At 42.4% G+C, this 17,255-nt stretch overlaps 1 protein-coding gene across 5 annotated transcripts in view; it reads left to right on the top strand.

Moving 5' to 3' along the window:
- Positions 1-17,255, top strand: part of myo5aa (myosin VAa) — a 182,811-nt gene that overhangs the window by 93,561 nt on the left and 71,995 nt on the right. For all 5 annotated transcript variants that reach the window (XM_052040306.1, XM_052040302.1, XM_052040305.1 and 2 more), the window contains exons 10-16: positions 3,064-3,329; positions 5,083-5,164; positions 8,809-8,949; positions 9,517-9,642; positions 11,484-11,567; positions 15,082-15,231; positions 16,548-16,645. In XM_052040306.1, coding sequence (XP_051896266.1) covers positions 3,064-3,329; positions 5,083-5,164; positions 8,809-8,949; positions 9,517-9,642; positions 11,484-11,567; positions 15,082-15,231; positions 16,548-16,645 — 947 coding nt within the window. The remainder of the gene's footprint in view (positions 1-3,063; positions 3,330-5,082; positions 5,165-8,808; positions 8,950-9,516; positions 9,643-11,483; positions 11,568-15,081; positions 15,232-16,547; positions 16,646-17,255) is intronic.

Here is a 17,255-nt window from a genome sequence, read left to right as displayed (position 1 = left end):
AATTGGGAGGCCTCAAGTTTTGGGTGTGACTTGCATATGGTGGTGTACTTCAAGTTGCTCTTTAATTGTGAAACTTGCAGCTCGTATAAGTGTTTGTATTAGTGTGTAAATTCTATTGTGTTAAAAACACACATTGAAACATTGCCAAAGACTGGATTCCCATTCATTTGAGACTTATTTACTTTTTAAATGAAGCCACTAACCTCTTACAGGCACAACTTTACTAAGCATGCCTTCGGTACAATGCAATAAATACAAAATAAAAACAGTATATAATCATCACATATAAGACATGAGACTCGGGAGATATCTTCCAATGCAGTGTGGTGAGTTCAGAGCATTATTTTTCTTTGATTATGACATGTACTTGTTTCTTTGGGCAATCTTGTCTGTTTCATTCATCCTGCATATTAGGATTCTTTTTCATCTCAGTGATGAGTTTGGTTAGGCCAAGCTGGGGGAGCTGGGTCCAGCTTGACATTTGACTGGTATGGCAGGAGCTAGGAAGTGCTGTCAATCTTACTGCAAGGATCAAGCTCAATTCCCTCAATGTCAACAAAACAAAAGAGCTGGTCATTGACTTCAGGAAAGGGGGCAGCGTACATGCACCTGTCTACATCAATGCTGCTGGTTTCGAGAGGGTTGAGAGCTTCAAGTTCCCAGGAGTGAACATCACCAATAGCCTGTTCTGGTCAAATCACGTAGACGCCACGGCCAAGAAAGCTCACCAGCGCCTCTACTTCCTCAGGAGGCTAAAGAAATTCGGTATGTCCCCTTTGACACTCACCAACTTTTATCGATGCACCATAGAAAGCATCCTATCTGGATGCATCACAGCTTGGTATGGCAACTGCTCTGCCCAGGACCGCAAGAAACTGCAGAGAGTTGTGGACACAGCCCAGCGTGTCACAGGAACCAGCCTCCCCTCCTTGGACTCTGTCTTTACCTCTCACTGCCGTGGTGAAGCAGCCAGCATAATCAAAGACCCCACCCACCCGGGTCATTCTCTCTCTTCTCCTCTCCCATCAGGCAGGAGATACAGGAGCCTGAGGGCACATACCACCAGGCTTAAGGACAGCTTCTATCCCACTGTGATAAGACTATTGAACGGTTCCCTTATACGATGAGATGAACACTTGACCTCTCAATCTACCTTGTGACCTTGCACCTTATTGTCTACCTGCACTGCACTTCCTCTGTAGCTGTGACAGTTTGTACTGTTAATGTTTTTACCTGTACTACCTCAATGCACTCTGTACTAACTCAATGTAACTGCACTGTGTAATGAATTGACCTATACGATCGGTATGCAAGACAAGTTTTTCACTGTACCTCAGTACAAGTGACAATGATAAACCAATACCAATACCAAGCTGAGAATTAGGTGGGCTGTACTTGGAGGCTGAACACAGGTGACGAAAGATCCTCGGAGTGGTGCAGAACTTCTCCATCAAAATTTCAAAATGGTTTTCAATGTGATAATGAAACATGCCAGCAGCTTATAAGTGCTAAGATCCCAGGTGATTTTATTAAAAAATTTGTTTGAGGTATATGTATTGTTCAGGACATTGGGAAAATTCTGCTCTTTGAAGGAGTGCCACAGAATCACCCACTGGTTATTAATGGAACTTATGGCATGATTCAAAGAGGAGTAGGAGGTGCTCTTGGTGTCCTGACCAACATTCATCCTCCACCACAGTTAAAGCATCCACCTCATTGTTGTTGGTGTGGTTTTTGCACCGTGCAAAGTGGCTGCCAAATCAGAATTGAGTGACAGCAGCCCGCAGGAATCATGTGACACCGAAGGAGTCATGTCAGTGCTAAGTTTTTGAAGGAGCTGTTCCATTAGGCCAATTCCCGTGCTCAGTCCACACAGTCCTGCAATGTTTTCTTACCACAGATCAATCCAGTCCCGTCCAGTTACTATTGAACTCCCGCCACTTTCAGGTGTTCCACGTGCAAGTTTGAGCGTGTAATCATTTTCCCTTCTGCCATGTGCCTCTTATCAGCCATCTAGCCACCATTGTTACTTCTTGTTTAAATAAAATCCTTCACTATCTATAAAGCATTTTGGGAAGAGAGATGATAACAAGCAATTTAGACACAAAACCTTCTTTAAAAATTAATTAGGTGGTAAATCTGGTGCCCTTGATGAAAGTGAGTTGTGTTACCAAAAGGCACTGTTTGTGTTGGATTGAAGAATTTGTTTTAATTTGCAAAATTGGGTCACAGTGATCATGTTATCCTACTGCTACTTTCTCCAGTTGATGTTTATGCCTTTCTAGTTGTTTTAGTTTTGCATCAGATGTCCTTAATGCTTTTATCATAAATAACAAAATTACACCTTTGCAATCAATTTTAACCCGATGCCCTAGAGTCTTTCAAAATGCATGAGAAGCAAATTTAAACAGTGAATGATGTGTGTTGAGCGAGCCTTAAATTACTGTGCTTTTAACTACATGGACTGTTTATACAAAATGGTAATGCAGACAAATGTAAAGTAACAATGCAAAGGAAAAGTTAATAATTATGGACTAGGTTCTAACTAAGATACTGGCATTCATTGAATTCACTTGTATTAATCATCGAGTTTTTGAATTGTGCCCTTTTTAATTTGTGGTTAGATTGCTCTTTATCTGTGCAGTCCTGACGGAAAGATAACTCCACTTGTCCAGGCAGTTAAAGAGCTGTTGAGAATTTTGGTCATTTGATCTGTGAAGAGTTCCACAGACGAGGCTGATTCATATTTGATGATATGTGTAACTCACATTTGCACGTTCTAGGTTCCCTGTGTTGGCTGATGTGAAGAAGGTGTGATTCTGTTTCTCACTGCAACATTTGTGCCTAAGAGCTCTTCTACAAGAGCAGAGGAACCAAATAGCACAACACTTGCAAAGATGTCCTTTGTTAGTCTGCATGACATAATCGAAAAGTGGTTGCCTGTACACCATTTACAGCAGTGCTACTTTATATGCTGCCTAACTGATTTTAAAAACAAATGAGCTATGTATATGGGACCAGTGGGTGCAGTGCGATTCTGATGCAATTTTCTGTTCCTGGCAGCCTAACATGGAACATCTGATCATCTTCTGTGATCTGCTGGGTGTGGACTATGAACAGATGGCTCACTGGCTGTGCCATAGAAAGATCATCACAGGGTCGGAGACTTATATCAAGCCCATGCCCAAATTTCAGGCCCTCAATGCCAGGGATGCTCTGGCAAAGCATATCTACGCCAGCCTCTTCAACTGGATCGTTCACCATGTCAACAGAGCCCTTCGTGCTTCAGTAAAGCAGCATTCGTTCATCGGTGTGTTGGATATATATGGGTGAGTGGCTTCTTCTGCCTTTCATGGAAGTATATGGGTGTTGACTTGAACTACTCCAGCTTGCTGTTTGTATTTGGTCAAGAGTTTAAGTTCCCCTAATGTCAACAATTCAATCAAGGCTGCTTAATGAAGATAGTTGCCACAAAGATCAGATTTGGTGATGTTTTATTGACTTTTTTTTTAATAATTTATTTTAGACAATAGACCCATGTTACTTCATTTAAAATAAATCCAGCCATATCTCCCTTAAGGAATTGACTTGCAGAAGCCAGGAAAATAGTGCCTGTTTGAAGTGACAAAAAGCCAAGAGGTCTGGGTTAGGTGTCACCAGATCTGGGATTTGAAATCTTGGAGAGTGAAGAAGATTGTGTGAAGGTGGTGTAAAATATTATCCCTGACCTTTTCTTGGCTCATTCTTTCATGAAAAGCTGTCTTATTCTGCCATAATGGCAAGACATTTTTGTGTTGTTGCCTCCAATACGAAGCATGGGAGCCCGCACCACAGCTGATCCCTCTTTGATTTTGGTTCCTTTTACTCATTTGAATCCGTGGTTTGATAACCTGCTGTTAGGAAGTGTTTTCTTTAGATTAACAGACCTGAAACATTAACTCCGTTTCTTTCTCCACAGTTGCTACCTGGTATGCTGTATGTTTCGGGATTTCCTGTTTTTATTTCAGACTTTAACTTTCTCATTATTTTGCTTTTGGATAACTTTCTCTGCACTTTGGACTGACCTGTATAACATTAAGTTGCTCCTTGGCTGTCACTTGAAGTTAAAATTTTCTGTGTCAGTCTTCTAAGGCTAGTGAATTAGTCCTTTGGTTGTTCTCTCTGTGCCTCTGGTCTTTGTCTCTGACCAGGCTCAGACACAGTGTTGAAGATGTAGTCCATAACAAACAACTCTACAATTTCAGCACAACTTCCTCTGGCTTGATTTACACATTCTGTTGCTTTGGTTTAACGTTCTGTTGGCTGATTGCCACTCTGTATTGAACGGACGTACTGAGCAGCACTGCTAAAACAAAGGGGCAGAAATTTGTCCAGTTTCTTATCTGTTGATGGTATAACAATAGCGTGTCTGCAATTTACTGTGCTCCGGAAATTCAGTTCCATGGAAGCCATTGGCAGCTTTATCACCCTTTAGTGCAGGAGATGGAGAATAATTTCTCCACCACATAATCCATGCATCTGGTGAGCATTTCCAAAGTCAATGACAGAATATATTTTAATTTCTTTCCTTTATCATGTTATCTGTAATTTCCTTGGTAGTACCTTGGGATTTATGATCCACCGCTGAAAAGATATGAGGCAGATCACGCCTGCATCTTTGCCACTGCCTGCCTTTGCTGGATGCTGGGTATAATGAACAGCACCCTGGTAGCCTGTTCCTGATACAGTGCCCGTCTGGTTGGTCCCTCCCTGTTTGGTGTAGCTCAGAAATGGGTGTGAGTGGAGTGATGGTATAATCTGCCCTCCCAATTCACGGGTCTGAGTGAGTGTCCCGCAGTGCAGCCTTGTGAAACTCCTCCTTTAGAGGTGGCAAGTTGACTGTGTTAATCAGTTTGAGAACTCTGTGGCAATTTATTGAGTACCTGATCTAACGGATATAGTCGCCCAGCAAGAGGAAGCTAATTCCCCAGGGCTCATTATGTGCATGCTTCTTGAAATTAGTTTCTCATTTAATTTTTTTTAAATTGGTGTTTTCTTTTAACTGTGCCTTGTGTTGTTAATATATGTAACCTTTTTATACAGGTTTGAGACTTTTGAAATAAATAGTTTTGAACAATTTTGCATCAATTATGCAAATGAAAAATTACAGCAGCAGTTTAATATGGTGAGTAATTCTTTCAGCCGTTTTCATTGTTATAACTGGCAGCTGATGACCTTGGAAGTAGATATTCGCCTCAGATGATTGCTGATGTTGCATTGTCCTGCCGTCTAGTATGAGGCAATATTCAGTTCTATCAGTGACAAAGGAGCTGAGTGTTGAGAGAAGTGCAGTATAAGGCGTGCTGATGTGAGAAACCTGTTTTGCGCTTCTCCCTCCTCCCCTCGTGCTTGCCCCAAAAGGAATAGCTTTTCTCCCATGAAGCATGAACCATGGGCATGCAGAGATTCCATGAGAGAAACGACAGTCAAGGAAGTGTCAGCTTGGAGCCCAGAAATCAGGTCTAAGGCAAACTTATACTTGTGTCGTGAGAGTAAAATTATTCCTTTTGGGGCAAGTGTGAGGGGAGAAGGAAGTAGCGCAGAACAGGTTTGATTGCAGCAGCGTGGGTTTGAAAAGACAGTGCTGGGAGAGGTTGATTTGTTAAAAGAAATGAGAGATTTGCATTTAGGTAGCGCCATTCATAGTCTTTAAGTACCTTTCAAGTCTAAGTCACTGCTGTAGGAAATCACCAGTTAACCTGCTCACAGTGAGTTCTCAAGTGTTACTGTGATAATAAACAAATCCTCCAGGTGATGCCGATTTGAGGGATAAATGTCGGCCAAAACAACATGACGGAGAACTTCCTTGCTGTTCAGAATCAGATTTATTAACACTGACGTATGTCGTGAAATTTGTTGTTTTGCAGCAGCAGTACGGTGCAAGACGTAAAAATATAAAAATTACTAAGTTATAAAAATAAATATTGCAAAAAAGGAATAATAAGGTAGTGTTCATGGACTGTTCAGAAATCTGATGTCAGAGGGGAAGAAGCTGTACCTGAATCACTGAGTGTGGGTCTTCAGGCTCCTGTACCTCCTCCCCGATGATAGTAACGAGAAGAGGGCATGTCCCGGATAGTGAGGGTCCTTAATGATGGATGCCTCCTTCTTGAGGCACCACCTCTTGAAGATGTTCTCGATGGTGGGAGGGTTGTACCTGTGATGGAGCTGGCTGAGTCTACAGCTCTTTGCAGCCTCTTTTGATCCTGCACGTTGGAGCCTCCATACCAGATGGTGATGCACCCAGTCAGTATGCTCCCCGCTAAACATCAGAATGGTGTAGCTGAACCTTCTGTCCACTTGAGAGGGTAACCAAGCCTTTGGTTTAACATCTCATTGGAAAGGTGGCATTTCTTCACAATGCAGCACTCCCGAGGTTTTGCGCTGGTGTCACTGGGTTGGGAACTACAGCTTTCTACCAAGAGGGTTACCAGCTATACAACAACTGATAGAAATTAAAAGAAATGATTTGCTGCCCGATAGCTTGAAAAACCTCATTGGTGGATTTTTCCCTGCTTTTGTCGTCCTGCATCTGCTCTCTGGAAGTTCAACTTTAGTTCTACTCTGCCCACAGTAAGTGAAAATGGCACTCGTTTAACACTTGCTCTACTCATTAAGGCTTCTGCCATAACATAAGTAAATCATTGAGATTAGTTACTGTCTTTATTGGATTACTGATCAATCATTATCTCAAGCCAATTTTAGCTTTTGCTGTGAATTGAGACAAAGGATGTTCTGGGCTACAGTGAGGTCTGTCTCAGTCCTGAACGCTCTGAGCACTTGGCAGATCTGAGGGGACTTGAGCACAGCCTCGCTTAAGCTCAACTATTGAGAGCTTTACTGTGATACCTCCTCCTGGAGCGTAGCTCACTTCTGGTGTGACGTGGATAATGGAAATTAAATTTTCATGGCATACAAGTGGTTGCTAAACAGAATTAGAATGCCCACTGTTATGAGTAATGTACAACTGTGGATTGGAGGAAAGAAAAGAGAGTAGGAATAAATGCGTCATTTTTGGGCAGAAAGGCTGTAACTAGCGAGTTGGTGCTGGGGTCCCAACTATTTGTAATCTACATCAGTGATTTGGCTGGGAGGATCAAACATCACACACACACACACACACACACACACACACACACACACACCCCCCCCCCCCCAAAGGGCCTGTTCTGTGCTGCACTGTTCTATATAACTCTGAAGATGATATAAGCATGCAGATAGGCTTTGTGGGTGGGGGGTGGTGGTGAGTGGTGTGCTTAGTGACAAGTTAAGTGAATGGCTGTAGACATGGCAGATGGATATAATGTGGAAAAATGTGAGGTCATCCACTTTGGTAGAAAAAGTAGAACTGTGGAGTATATTTTTAAATGTTAAGTTGAAAGGAGGGACCCGAGTGTCCTTGTAAGTGAATCACTGGAAGTTGATGTGCAAGTACAATAGCCAATGAGGAAGGCAAGCAGCATGTTAATCTTTATTGCAAGAAGATTTGTGTGTAATAGTGGACATCTTGTTCCAATTATATGGAACCCTGGTGAGACCATGTCTAGAATATCATATCCAGGTCTGCTGTCCTTTCTTAAGGAAGGATGTTCTTGTGGCGGAAGGAGTGAAATGAAGGCTCACCAGATTGATTTCCGGCATGAAGGTTTGTCAAATGAGGACAGATTTAGCTGATGCACCTGGAATTTAGAAGAATGAGCATTGATCTCAAATGTCAAAACTTCTTAAGAGGCTTAACAGTGTAAGTGTAGAGTTGATGTATTCCTTGTATCTAGAACCAGGGATCACTGTCTCTCAGTAAGTGGTCGCCCATTCGGAGCAGAGCTGAGAAGAAATTTCTCCACCCAGAAGGTTTGAACCTTGAAATTCTGTAATCTAGAGGACAGTGCAGGCTCAGTTTCTGAGACTATTCAAGACTGAGATTGTAAGGTTTTAGGTATTAAGCAGTATAAGTTTTTGGTGCAGGAAAGTGCCACTAAGGTAAAAGCTTCGCCATATCTTATTAAATGGTGGAACAAATGCAAGGGGCTGATTGGCTGACCCTTGCTCCTATTTGTTATGCTCTTGTGTTCAAGTTAACAATGACAGGAATGTGGGTTTCAGTGGCTAAAGTATTGAGACAGGGTCAAAATAAAGCGATGTTAGGAAGGTGTAATTAGGGTTCATCGTGACAATTCGCTGCATATATTACTGTAGGAAAGTGTTATTAATTGCACTGTAAACTATAAATGGGATGCAAGAGACATAACCAAATTCTAGCACATTTCCCCCATGTAAGGTACACAACAAAGCTGATACTGACTTGTAGTACTGCTGATATATTGACAGAAGTGGGTATATGATCCTGCTGGGAGGAGGGAAGTTTTTTAACATATCAAACAGTAAAAAAAATTAGAAATAGATGTAATACAGGAGCACAGAATGATAGATAGTTGTCAGTGATAGAACTGAGTTCTGCTTTCTGCATATTAGATTGAATTTTAAAAGGTACCTTGAATTAGTAATGGAAGCTGTTGGAGTCTTGTGCTAATTAGTAATAGAATGTTCCTCATTGCAAAGCTTCCAAGGCAGCAGGCTTGACAATCAGAGTATTTCTCCATAGCAACCCAATCACTATGAGGACATTCAGAATGTGCAGCATTGTAGAATATCATTCATTCTCCAACATTTTGCAGCCTTTGATCATACAAACAAAAGGTTAATATTTTTTGCCTCCTAATAAACATATTCAGCAGATGGTAAACAAGTCATAACTTTGTTTCTTCCCAGCATGTGTTCAAGTTGGAGCAGGAAGAGTACATGAAGGAACAGATTCCTTGGACGTTAATAGATTTTTATGACAATCAGCCTTGCATTAACCTAATTGAAGCTAAACTTGGCATTCTCGACCTATTGGATGAAGAGTGCAAGGTAATCTCAACAATAACATGTTTGCAGATCAAGTTCCCTGCCTTATTTTGCCCCATTGCAGTGATTCAACTTTCTCGATCACATATTTGGGCTCACTACGTTTCAGGTAGCAGAAGCCTGTCCATGTCCAGTGGAGTTTGGCAGGCTTAGTCAGCGATGAAATGTCTTCTTCTAGCTTACAAGTAGGGGCTGCTGTGGGTCTGAAGTTGTGGACAAGTTGTTACGGTATTGAGTTGCATACTGGAGCTTGTAAATTCGTATCAGGTCAAGGGAAATCAAGAACTTGAATTAAATCCAGTAATTTGGGAGCTGGCTGGAGGTAAGTAACCATGAAAGCTGTTGAACTGTTAAACTAAAAAAAAGCTGTTTCACTCATGTTCCTGGGAACAGAATATTGTGTAACCCAAGTCCTGCAGTCTGCAGTTGAGAGAAGCCAGGTAAATCTGTGAGCAATTATGAAATTACTCCTGCCTAGACCATAGATTAGTTTTCTCTTGAATCTAATTTCACAAGAGCACAATTTGATTCTTATTCATGACTGGAGTTTTTCATCTTTTTTACATTAAGATGCCCAAAGGATCTGATGACACCTGGGCTCAGAAGCTGTATAACACTCACTTAAACAAGAGTGCACTGTTTCATAAGCCGCGCATGTCAAACAGAGCCTTCATCATCCAGCACTTCGCTGACCAGGTAACAACTTTCCAAACGTAATGTCGCCAATGAAAAGAGGTGGATAATGTGACACCTCCACTGTGACAATTAGTGAGAGGTTGTTGATAACCATGGAAGCAAGCCTGTGTGTGTTTATTTGTGTGGAATTTGTATCATCTCACTGACAATGTGCAGAATCCCGAAGGCGAAGCACAGGTAACTGTTACATGATGATCCGTTTTGCTGGCTTCCCTACTCTTCCTTGGTGGTCAATGCAGCTTTGATGCATCAGTGCTATTTCAAATCCATGTAAGTGTCTGTTTAAAGCCTCTGTTTAATTTGGATTATCATGTAATCTCCAGTGACTGCATCTTGAATGCTGGTACAGTGTTTTGGACTCTCCATGGCCACTTTCATTGACTTATCGTACATTGCAGCTGTGCCGCAGTTTGCAGGTTGCAAACAGTGTTGCTTGATTCAGAGGTTAACTTGTCTTCTTTTGGTGGCATTTTCTCCATATAGGGACTGACTGCCTTCCTCTTGATGTTGATCTGCCCAAGGCCTGTGGCCCTTTCTGCAAATGACCAGGTTACTGGATGGTCATTGGAACTTGACATTGACCAGTGCAAGTAGTGTTGGTTATGTTACTAGGTTTACACCCTAACCTAGCTGTTGTGATTAACAAAGAAATAGAAGACAGAAATGTTGCAGTTTAACACAGTAAAGGAAAACTAACAGGAACCGATCTGCTAGAATTTCTTCATTTATGAAGAATTTTGGTACTTGACATAACCAGGACATTCAAACGTTCATGTCCATTCCTTAGTGCTTCCCACATAGAAAACCAGTCTTGTTTTATGAGTCTTCAGTACCAGACTGCACACTCTGTCCAAACCCTCAACCTGCAGCTCTCCCTCTTCTGTTTCACCACCTTAGACTTTCACATTGAACCAGCCTGTTCTCGGTCTCAGTTGTATTTGGGTCAAGTTGGGCTTCGACCTATCACTTTGTTCACCTCTACTGAAACTGTTCTCTTTGTCTTTATAACTTACGTGGTTGACTCCACTACTGCTGCTCTGACCAGCCTCCTATCATCCATCCTCTCTTGTCTTTTGTTGAGCTACACTTGTCCATTAACCCTGAACTCGCAGCCCTACATCACTGGGTATTCCAGACACTCAAATAATCCCAAGGATGAGATTTTGGCGCAGCAGTTAAAGCTGCTGCTGCCTCACGGCTCGGGGGACCTCGGTTTGATGCTGACCTCTGGTATGGTTGAGTGGGGTTTGCACGTTCTCCTTAGAACTACGTGGGTTTCTGCCAGTTGCTCCTGTTTCCTTCTGCATCCCAAAGATGTCCTGGTGGGTAAATTACTCCTCAGTGTAGGTGAGCAGCAAAAAAATCAAAGGGAAGTTGATGGGCAAATGAGAGAATAAGTTACAGGGAAGAGAGGAGGGGAATGCTCTCTAGGAGCAGCATGGACCCACTGGTTTGGATGACCTGCTCTGTCATTGTAAATAGGTCCCAACTGACTCCTTCAGTATTCCCTCCTGAAATCTCGGATGATCAAACCATTTTGGCGCCATTATGTGAAGTGACCTTACTGCTCAGTGACCTTGCAGTGAGTAGCTGAGGGGTACAGACCGGTGACGTTTGGGATCAGTCTGTGCGATAAAAGAGAATGAATGCTGCTTAATGTTTTGTGACATTTAACAGCCTTGTTGCATCTCAGTGCCGTAGCTTTTCAGTCTCTAAGGTTGAACATCCTGTTTTGAATTTAGTTTGCGTGAGAAGGCTTGTACCCGCCGATTTCGATCTGCATTATAAACTCATTCACCTTGTGTTCCTCCTGACAATTATGGATTGCTGGTCTTCAACAGGTTGAGTACCAGTGCGAGGGATTTTTGGAAAAGAACAAAGACACTGTGTATGAAGAACAGATTACAGTGCTGAAGGCCAGCAAGGTGAGTGCAGCAAATGTTCTGAGCCACCCTCAATGAGATCTGAAACTCGAGGGTGATTTGACCTGGATGTGCTTTTGCAGAAAGATGGCATGTTGTTTATTATGTAACACAGCACTTCCTGTCATAAAACTGCATCTCGTCAGGCCATATATGAGCAATGCCACAGGGGAAACCAGAAAAAAAAATCAAATCATATATTTAGATTTCATCTCTGTGCAGCTGAACTGTGCAAACTTAGCATTAATGCAAAGTAAATGCCAGCAAAAAATCGGCTCCTTGATTGTTTTTTTTAAAGGCTACTTTTTAAATAAAGAAACCTGGAAATTCAAAAGCAAAATGCTGCAATGCTAGAAATCTGAAATAAAAGCTGGAAATGTTCAGCTAGCCAGACAGCATCTGTGGAGAGTAAATGATGCTAAGTTTCAGATCAACGATCAGCCTGCAAATCCCATGATTCAGATTGGCGGAATAACATTTCAGTGGAGTAGGGGTTGTAGATCCAAGAACTGGGTGAGTTACCACAGCGGTTTAATGAAGCAGGTATCAGAGCTCTTCTGGTCTGAGAGTCGGAAATGTTGAGTACAATTTGACAAAAGGGAGAAAGTAATGGCTCTCAAAGGTCATTTGGATATTTGAGATGGTGACACCAAGGAGTAATGCCTCAAGCAGTTGGCCTTCCTAGCTGAGCGCCTCATTGGAGGCTGTACTCTTTTGGTGGATGGAGGAAATGTTGGGTGGAATGGTCCCAGATGTAATATATCAGGGTGGCTGGACTCCATGACACCTTGATCGTTCTGGATACTGCCTCAAATTACAGCTCCTGTTGGAATCGTACCCCAATTGCCTCCTCCCCCCCCCCCCCCCCTCCAATTCACACATTGGTGGAAAAATGTGAGTTAATATGATCATGATTCCAATCCGATTACAGTGGGTAAATTGGATATTTCAGAATCAACAGTTACCCAAACTAAACATTGTTAACTTGGACATTAATTCAAAGGGCCATGTGCTACTTGAGTTTATTGGATCCAGGTATCCGTTGATTATATAACCAAGAAAGGAGTGTCACGTCATTAAATTTGGTCCTGATGCAGGGCTTTGACCTGAAACGTTGATAATTCCTTTCCCCCACAGATGCTGCTCGACCCGCTGAGTTCCTCCAGCAGATTGCTTGTTGCTCCAGATTCCAGCATCTGCAGTCTCTTGTGTCTCCATTAAATTTGGTTTCCTGGTTCGCCCATTGTCCATTTTGTGAGCTGCACAGATCTAGGCAGTCCTGATCCCTCTAGTTCTCTTCTTTCCACTTGGGCAGCAGTACAACTGGTCCTCAGTGTATCGAGTGAGGGATGGCATGGATTTGTGTATCTGATTGCTCTCTGACACCCCCTGCAGGAAATAGGCCCAAGGATGCTGGGTGAAGAAAGGGATCAGGCTTTGTTTGGCCATAATGGTCGCTGATGCCCAATACCCACTGACAAGTGATATCAAAGGATAATGTATTAATGTTGAGTGCAGGCTGTCTCTAGGTTACGAGCGCCTGACTTATGGACACCTGTACATACATACGAGCTTCCGTAATGTTAAATCCAAAGGTCCAATAAAACAATTGTTCCTATAAATGGCAGAACTAGTTTCCTCTCTCCCTCCACTTTTAGTAACTGTTCTTACCAGTTTTATAGAACATAGGACACTACAGCACAGTACAGGCCCTTCGGCCCACATTGTTGTGCCGACCTTTTATCCTGCTCGAAGATCTATCTAACCCTTCCCTCCCACATAGCTCCCCATTTCTCTATCATTCATGTGTCTATCTAAGAGTCTGTTTAATGCCTCTAATGTATCTGCCCCCACAATCTCTGCTGGAAGTGCGTCCCACGCACCCACCACTCTGTGTAACATAAATAAATAAATAAATAAATATCTTACCTCTGACGTCCCCCTTACACCTTCCTTCAGTCACCTTAAAATTATGCCCCCTCGTGTTAGCCATTGTCGCCCTGAGAAAAAGTCATTCCAATAATGTGGAGTTATGGTGACCATATAGAATGATTTCTGTGTATTTTTCGACTTATGGACAAAATTGACTTGTGGATGTCTATAAAACGGAACTTGTTTGTTACCTGGGGACAGCCTGTACTTCAAGTTAGTGTCTTGGGGGGAATGGATGTTTCTTATTACAACGACGAGAAGAAGGGAGAGCAGAAAGAAAAGGTGGATAGTTGGACAATAGTTGCCTTTATGTCATTAAATGTTCTGATTATTCTTTTCCTTTTTATTCTGTTTGATGCACACGGATGTCTATTCTTCAGAAGGTAAAAGCCTTTAAAGTATTCCCTAGTCTGCAATATTCCCAGATCCAACAGCAATGACACTCTATCTGCTGCACAGAGGAGCATTTAACTCAGTCCACCTTAAATATCAATGACAAAGCAGGCTAATGCTGATTGGCTTACACCTGCTCCGGTGCCTTATGTTCTTATAAACACAACATTTGTTGGCTAACAAGAATTTACTGCACCCTGGAACTCTACCCTGCATGATAGCTTTGCCATGTTCTGTGTATTTAATAGGTTGCCATCAAGTTTGAAAGTGTTTTTGTATAAGGCATTAATTTTCCACCAGTCCAGCCCCAGGTGGATTAAAGGATGATGCGACTGTGGTAAGGAACCTGTTTCATCTCTGAAGCAGTGTGAGTGGATGGTGCAGCTTGCTGAGTTCCACAGCTCCAGGGTTAAACGTTGGTCCCTGTGTTTGTTCACTGGCAAAAAGTAACATTGGAAACCTGTAGCTGGGTGAATGGTCTTCCCTTTGTTATGTGCTGTCTGTGAAAGTTTCAAGAGAAAATGAGCCAACCTCATTGGATCATCAGTCAAACCCACTCGTCAAAAATTAGTGATGTATGTAAATGTAGAAAAAGTGAATGGTGCTGGTACTCAGAGAAAGCATTTGTTGTAGATTTCAGAGCAGGTCCACAAAGCACTGGCTCTGTTCGTAAATGTTTAAATGAATTTGTGTTTTGTTTTTGAAATTTAATTCAAGAACATTAATTTTAATAGATTATTTTTGGATGTTTGTGAATGTCAGTGATGTTCAGAGGCACAGATAGCTTTTGGGAGATGTGGCAGATGGTTCAGTCTGGGAGCATGGTTTAACTTTCTATCGGAGGACCTTGCTGATTAGGAGCCTGCTTTGGGAACTGGGCTGGTATGTTGGAGTGTTTTATGTCACGAAGGCCACTGTGAACCGATAGCAATCGTGCTGGGACATTGCCCGCACAGAGGACGCTGCAGGCAAACGGTGGAGGAGGAGTGGCAAGGGTGGGCAGCTAGCTGGCCGCTGAGGTGGGCTGGAGAGAGCCATGTCAGCCTAGGGGCCTTGGGTTGGGTTAGAGTCAGTGGCATTCACAAATATCTGAGTGGATTTCTATAAGACCCCCTAGCACTGAGGTATGGATGGTGAGCTGAAACTATTACTGTTATTAATGTTATTGTCATTGTAATTTAACCAAAACCAGTTAAGTCTGCTTGCTGAGCTATTCCAAGAGGAGAAGCAGGTCAGTAGCCCAACTGAGGGACGGCCCCCAGTTGCCAGGGCAACTGTGAAATCCGCCAAGCCGAGAGCACTGCAGCCGAGCAAAGAGCACAAGAAATCAGTAGGGCATCAGGTGAGTCCAGAGCCCAGTTTGCGCAGCTTTGGAAATAACCTAAGGGCAGCATTCTGTTGTTGCTGTTTTCTGTGAATGTTACACTGCTCAAGTGCAGTGTGGAAAGTACTTTTACAGGATTAGAAATTCAAAGGCCTCCCGTAATAGTTCAGGGAATGTGTTTAAAATTCCCAGTGGTAGACTGAGTATTTGAGTTCAGGAAAAAAAACACCAGAGTCCTCTCAGAAAATGTGACCATAAAGTTGCTGATTTGTTGCAAAAGTGCAAATGAGTCATCTCTTTTCACAGAGGGACCTGGTGTCCTTTACTGGTCGGGTCAGTTTCCCTCGGCTGACAAATTCTGAACATATAGATCACTTGTGGCTGCTGATTTGCTGGGTCATTTCAGAGGGTGGTTATGACCACATTGCCATGGGGAGAGCAGGTGAAGGCAACAGTCCTTGGGACATTAGTAAACAGCTGGATTTTTATAATGGTCCAATAATTTCTGAGACACCATTAGTCATACTATATTTTCAAGATTCATTTAATTATAGAGTGATACAGCACGGAAATGGGTTTGGCCTAACTGTGCTCCGTGCTGACCAAGATTCCCATCTAAGCTAGTCCCATTTGCCTGCATTTGGCCTATATCCATCTAAACCTTTCCTATCCCTGTATCTGTCCAAGTACCTTTTAAATGATGTTAATGTACCTGCCTCAACCACTTCCTCTGTGATATTCCATATACTGACCACCCTCTGGGTGAAAAAATTGTCCCTCAGGTTTCTATTTCTCCCCTCGCATCTTGAACCTATGCTCTCTAATTCTCGATTCCCCAACCCTGGGGAAAAAGACCATGCGCACTTGTGTGTATTTAAATTCTCTAGCTGGCATAGTGGGACTCGGAACTGTGATACCAGATGAAAAGATTAGGTCACTGGTTGCTAGTTCAGTAACACAACAGTTACTCGATCATTACCCATGACCGACTCTTAACTACCATCAGTAGTGATCTGGCAAAGTCACTGAGCTGTATTAAAATAGAAGACACGGCCTGACCCTTCTCACGATCTGGGCCTCGCCCAGCGGTCCTGACCTTGTCCATTTGCACGAAACAAATTTTGAAACCCTTTTCTCTGTTCTTGACTCCAGGAGTTTTCTTCTGAAGTCATTTGGGAAGATAGTGGAGGATATGCCAACAAACAATCAACTTCTGTACTACCAAGTGCACATTAAGGGAAAGAAAATTCTGACTCATTTGAGGAAAGAGAAAAGATTAAAGTTTTTCCACCAATCTGATGAATTACAATTCATTTTTCATTCATCTCTTGCAGTTCCGCAACTCCCTTCATCTCCTGATGGAGACCCTCAACGCTACAACACCTCACTATGTGCGCTGCATTAAACCCAATGACGACAAATTTGCTTTCACGTAAGTTACCCTGTGATTTTAGTCTCATCTTATTAACCTGTGTCATTGTGTCTCCTGGGCTTGATTGTCACACTGAGTCTGTAGAATGCTTTAAGCTGTAGAATTATATAAATCTAATAATAGACCAGCAGTTCTGTTGTGCTAATGTTGGAAGTTGTACAAAATAGACCAAAATAAATCTATCATTTTCAGCCAACGAAACAAAACCTTCTGAGTGTTGCTGGCTCTTGATCAGAATGTTGTGGTTGCTGAGTGTGACGCCAATATATTCCTTACAAACCATTGAAGTCTCCACATTCGGCGGAACTTTAGGTTATACAATAAATAATTTTTATTGTAATTAAAACTGTGAGGCCTTTTTGCTGTGAAACATGGATTGTGTTGCTATGCAGTTAAATGTTCACTACAAGGAGCTTTGTACTGTTTCAAAATTAAGTATGTTTTTATTAAATTTTTGTGGACGGTCCTGTGCTCACTGCTGGTGATGCAATTTTCTCTTCAGCCAGTGGGCATCTCCTCAGGCAACCTATACGGATTGTGGATGACTAGCTTTCCTCTCAAGTTTGGTGGGTTCTGAGGTGGCTGATGATGCCATTCTGGAAATAGCAGC

This window comes from Pristis pectinata, chromosome 28 (assembly GCF_009764475.1).
Source record: "Pristis pectinata isolate sPriPec2 chromosome 28, sPriPec2.1.pri, whole genome shotgun sequence".
NCBI lineage: Eukaryota > Metazoa > Chordata > Chondrichthyes > Rhinopristiformes > Pristidae > Pristis > Pristis pectinata.
Note: the sequence above shows the minus strand (reverse complement) of the source record. Positions and strands in the feature narration are given on the sequence as shown.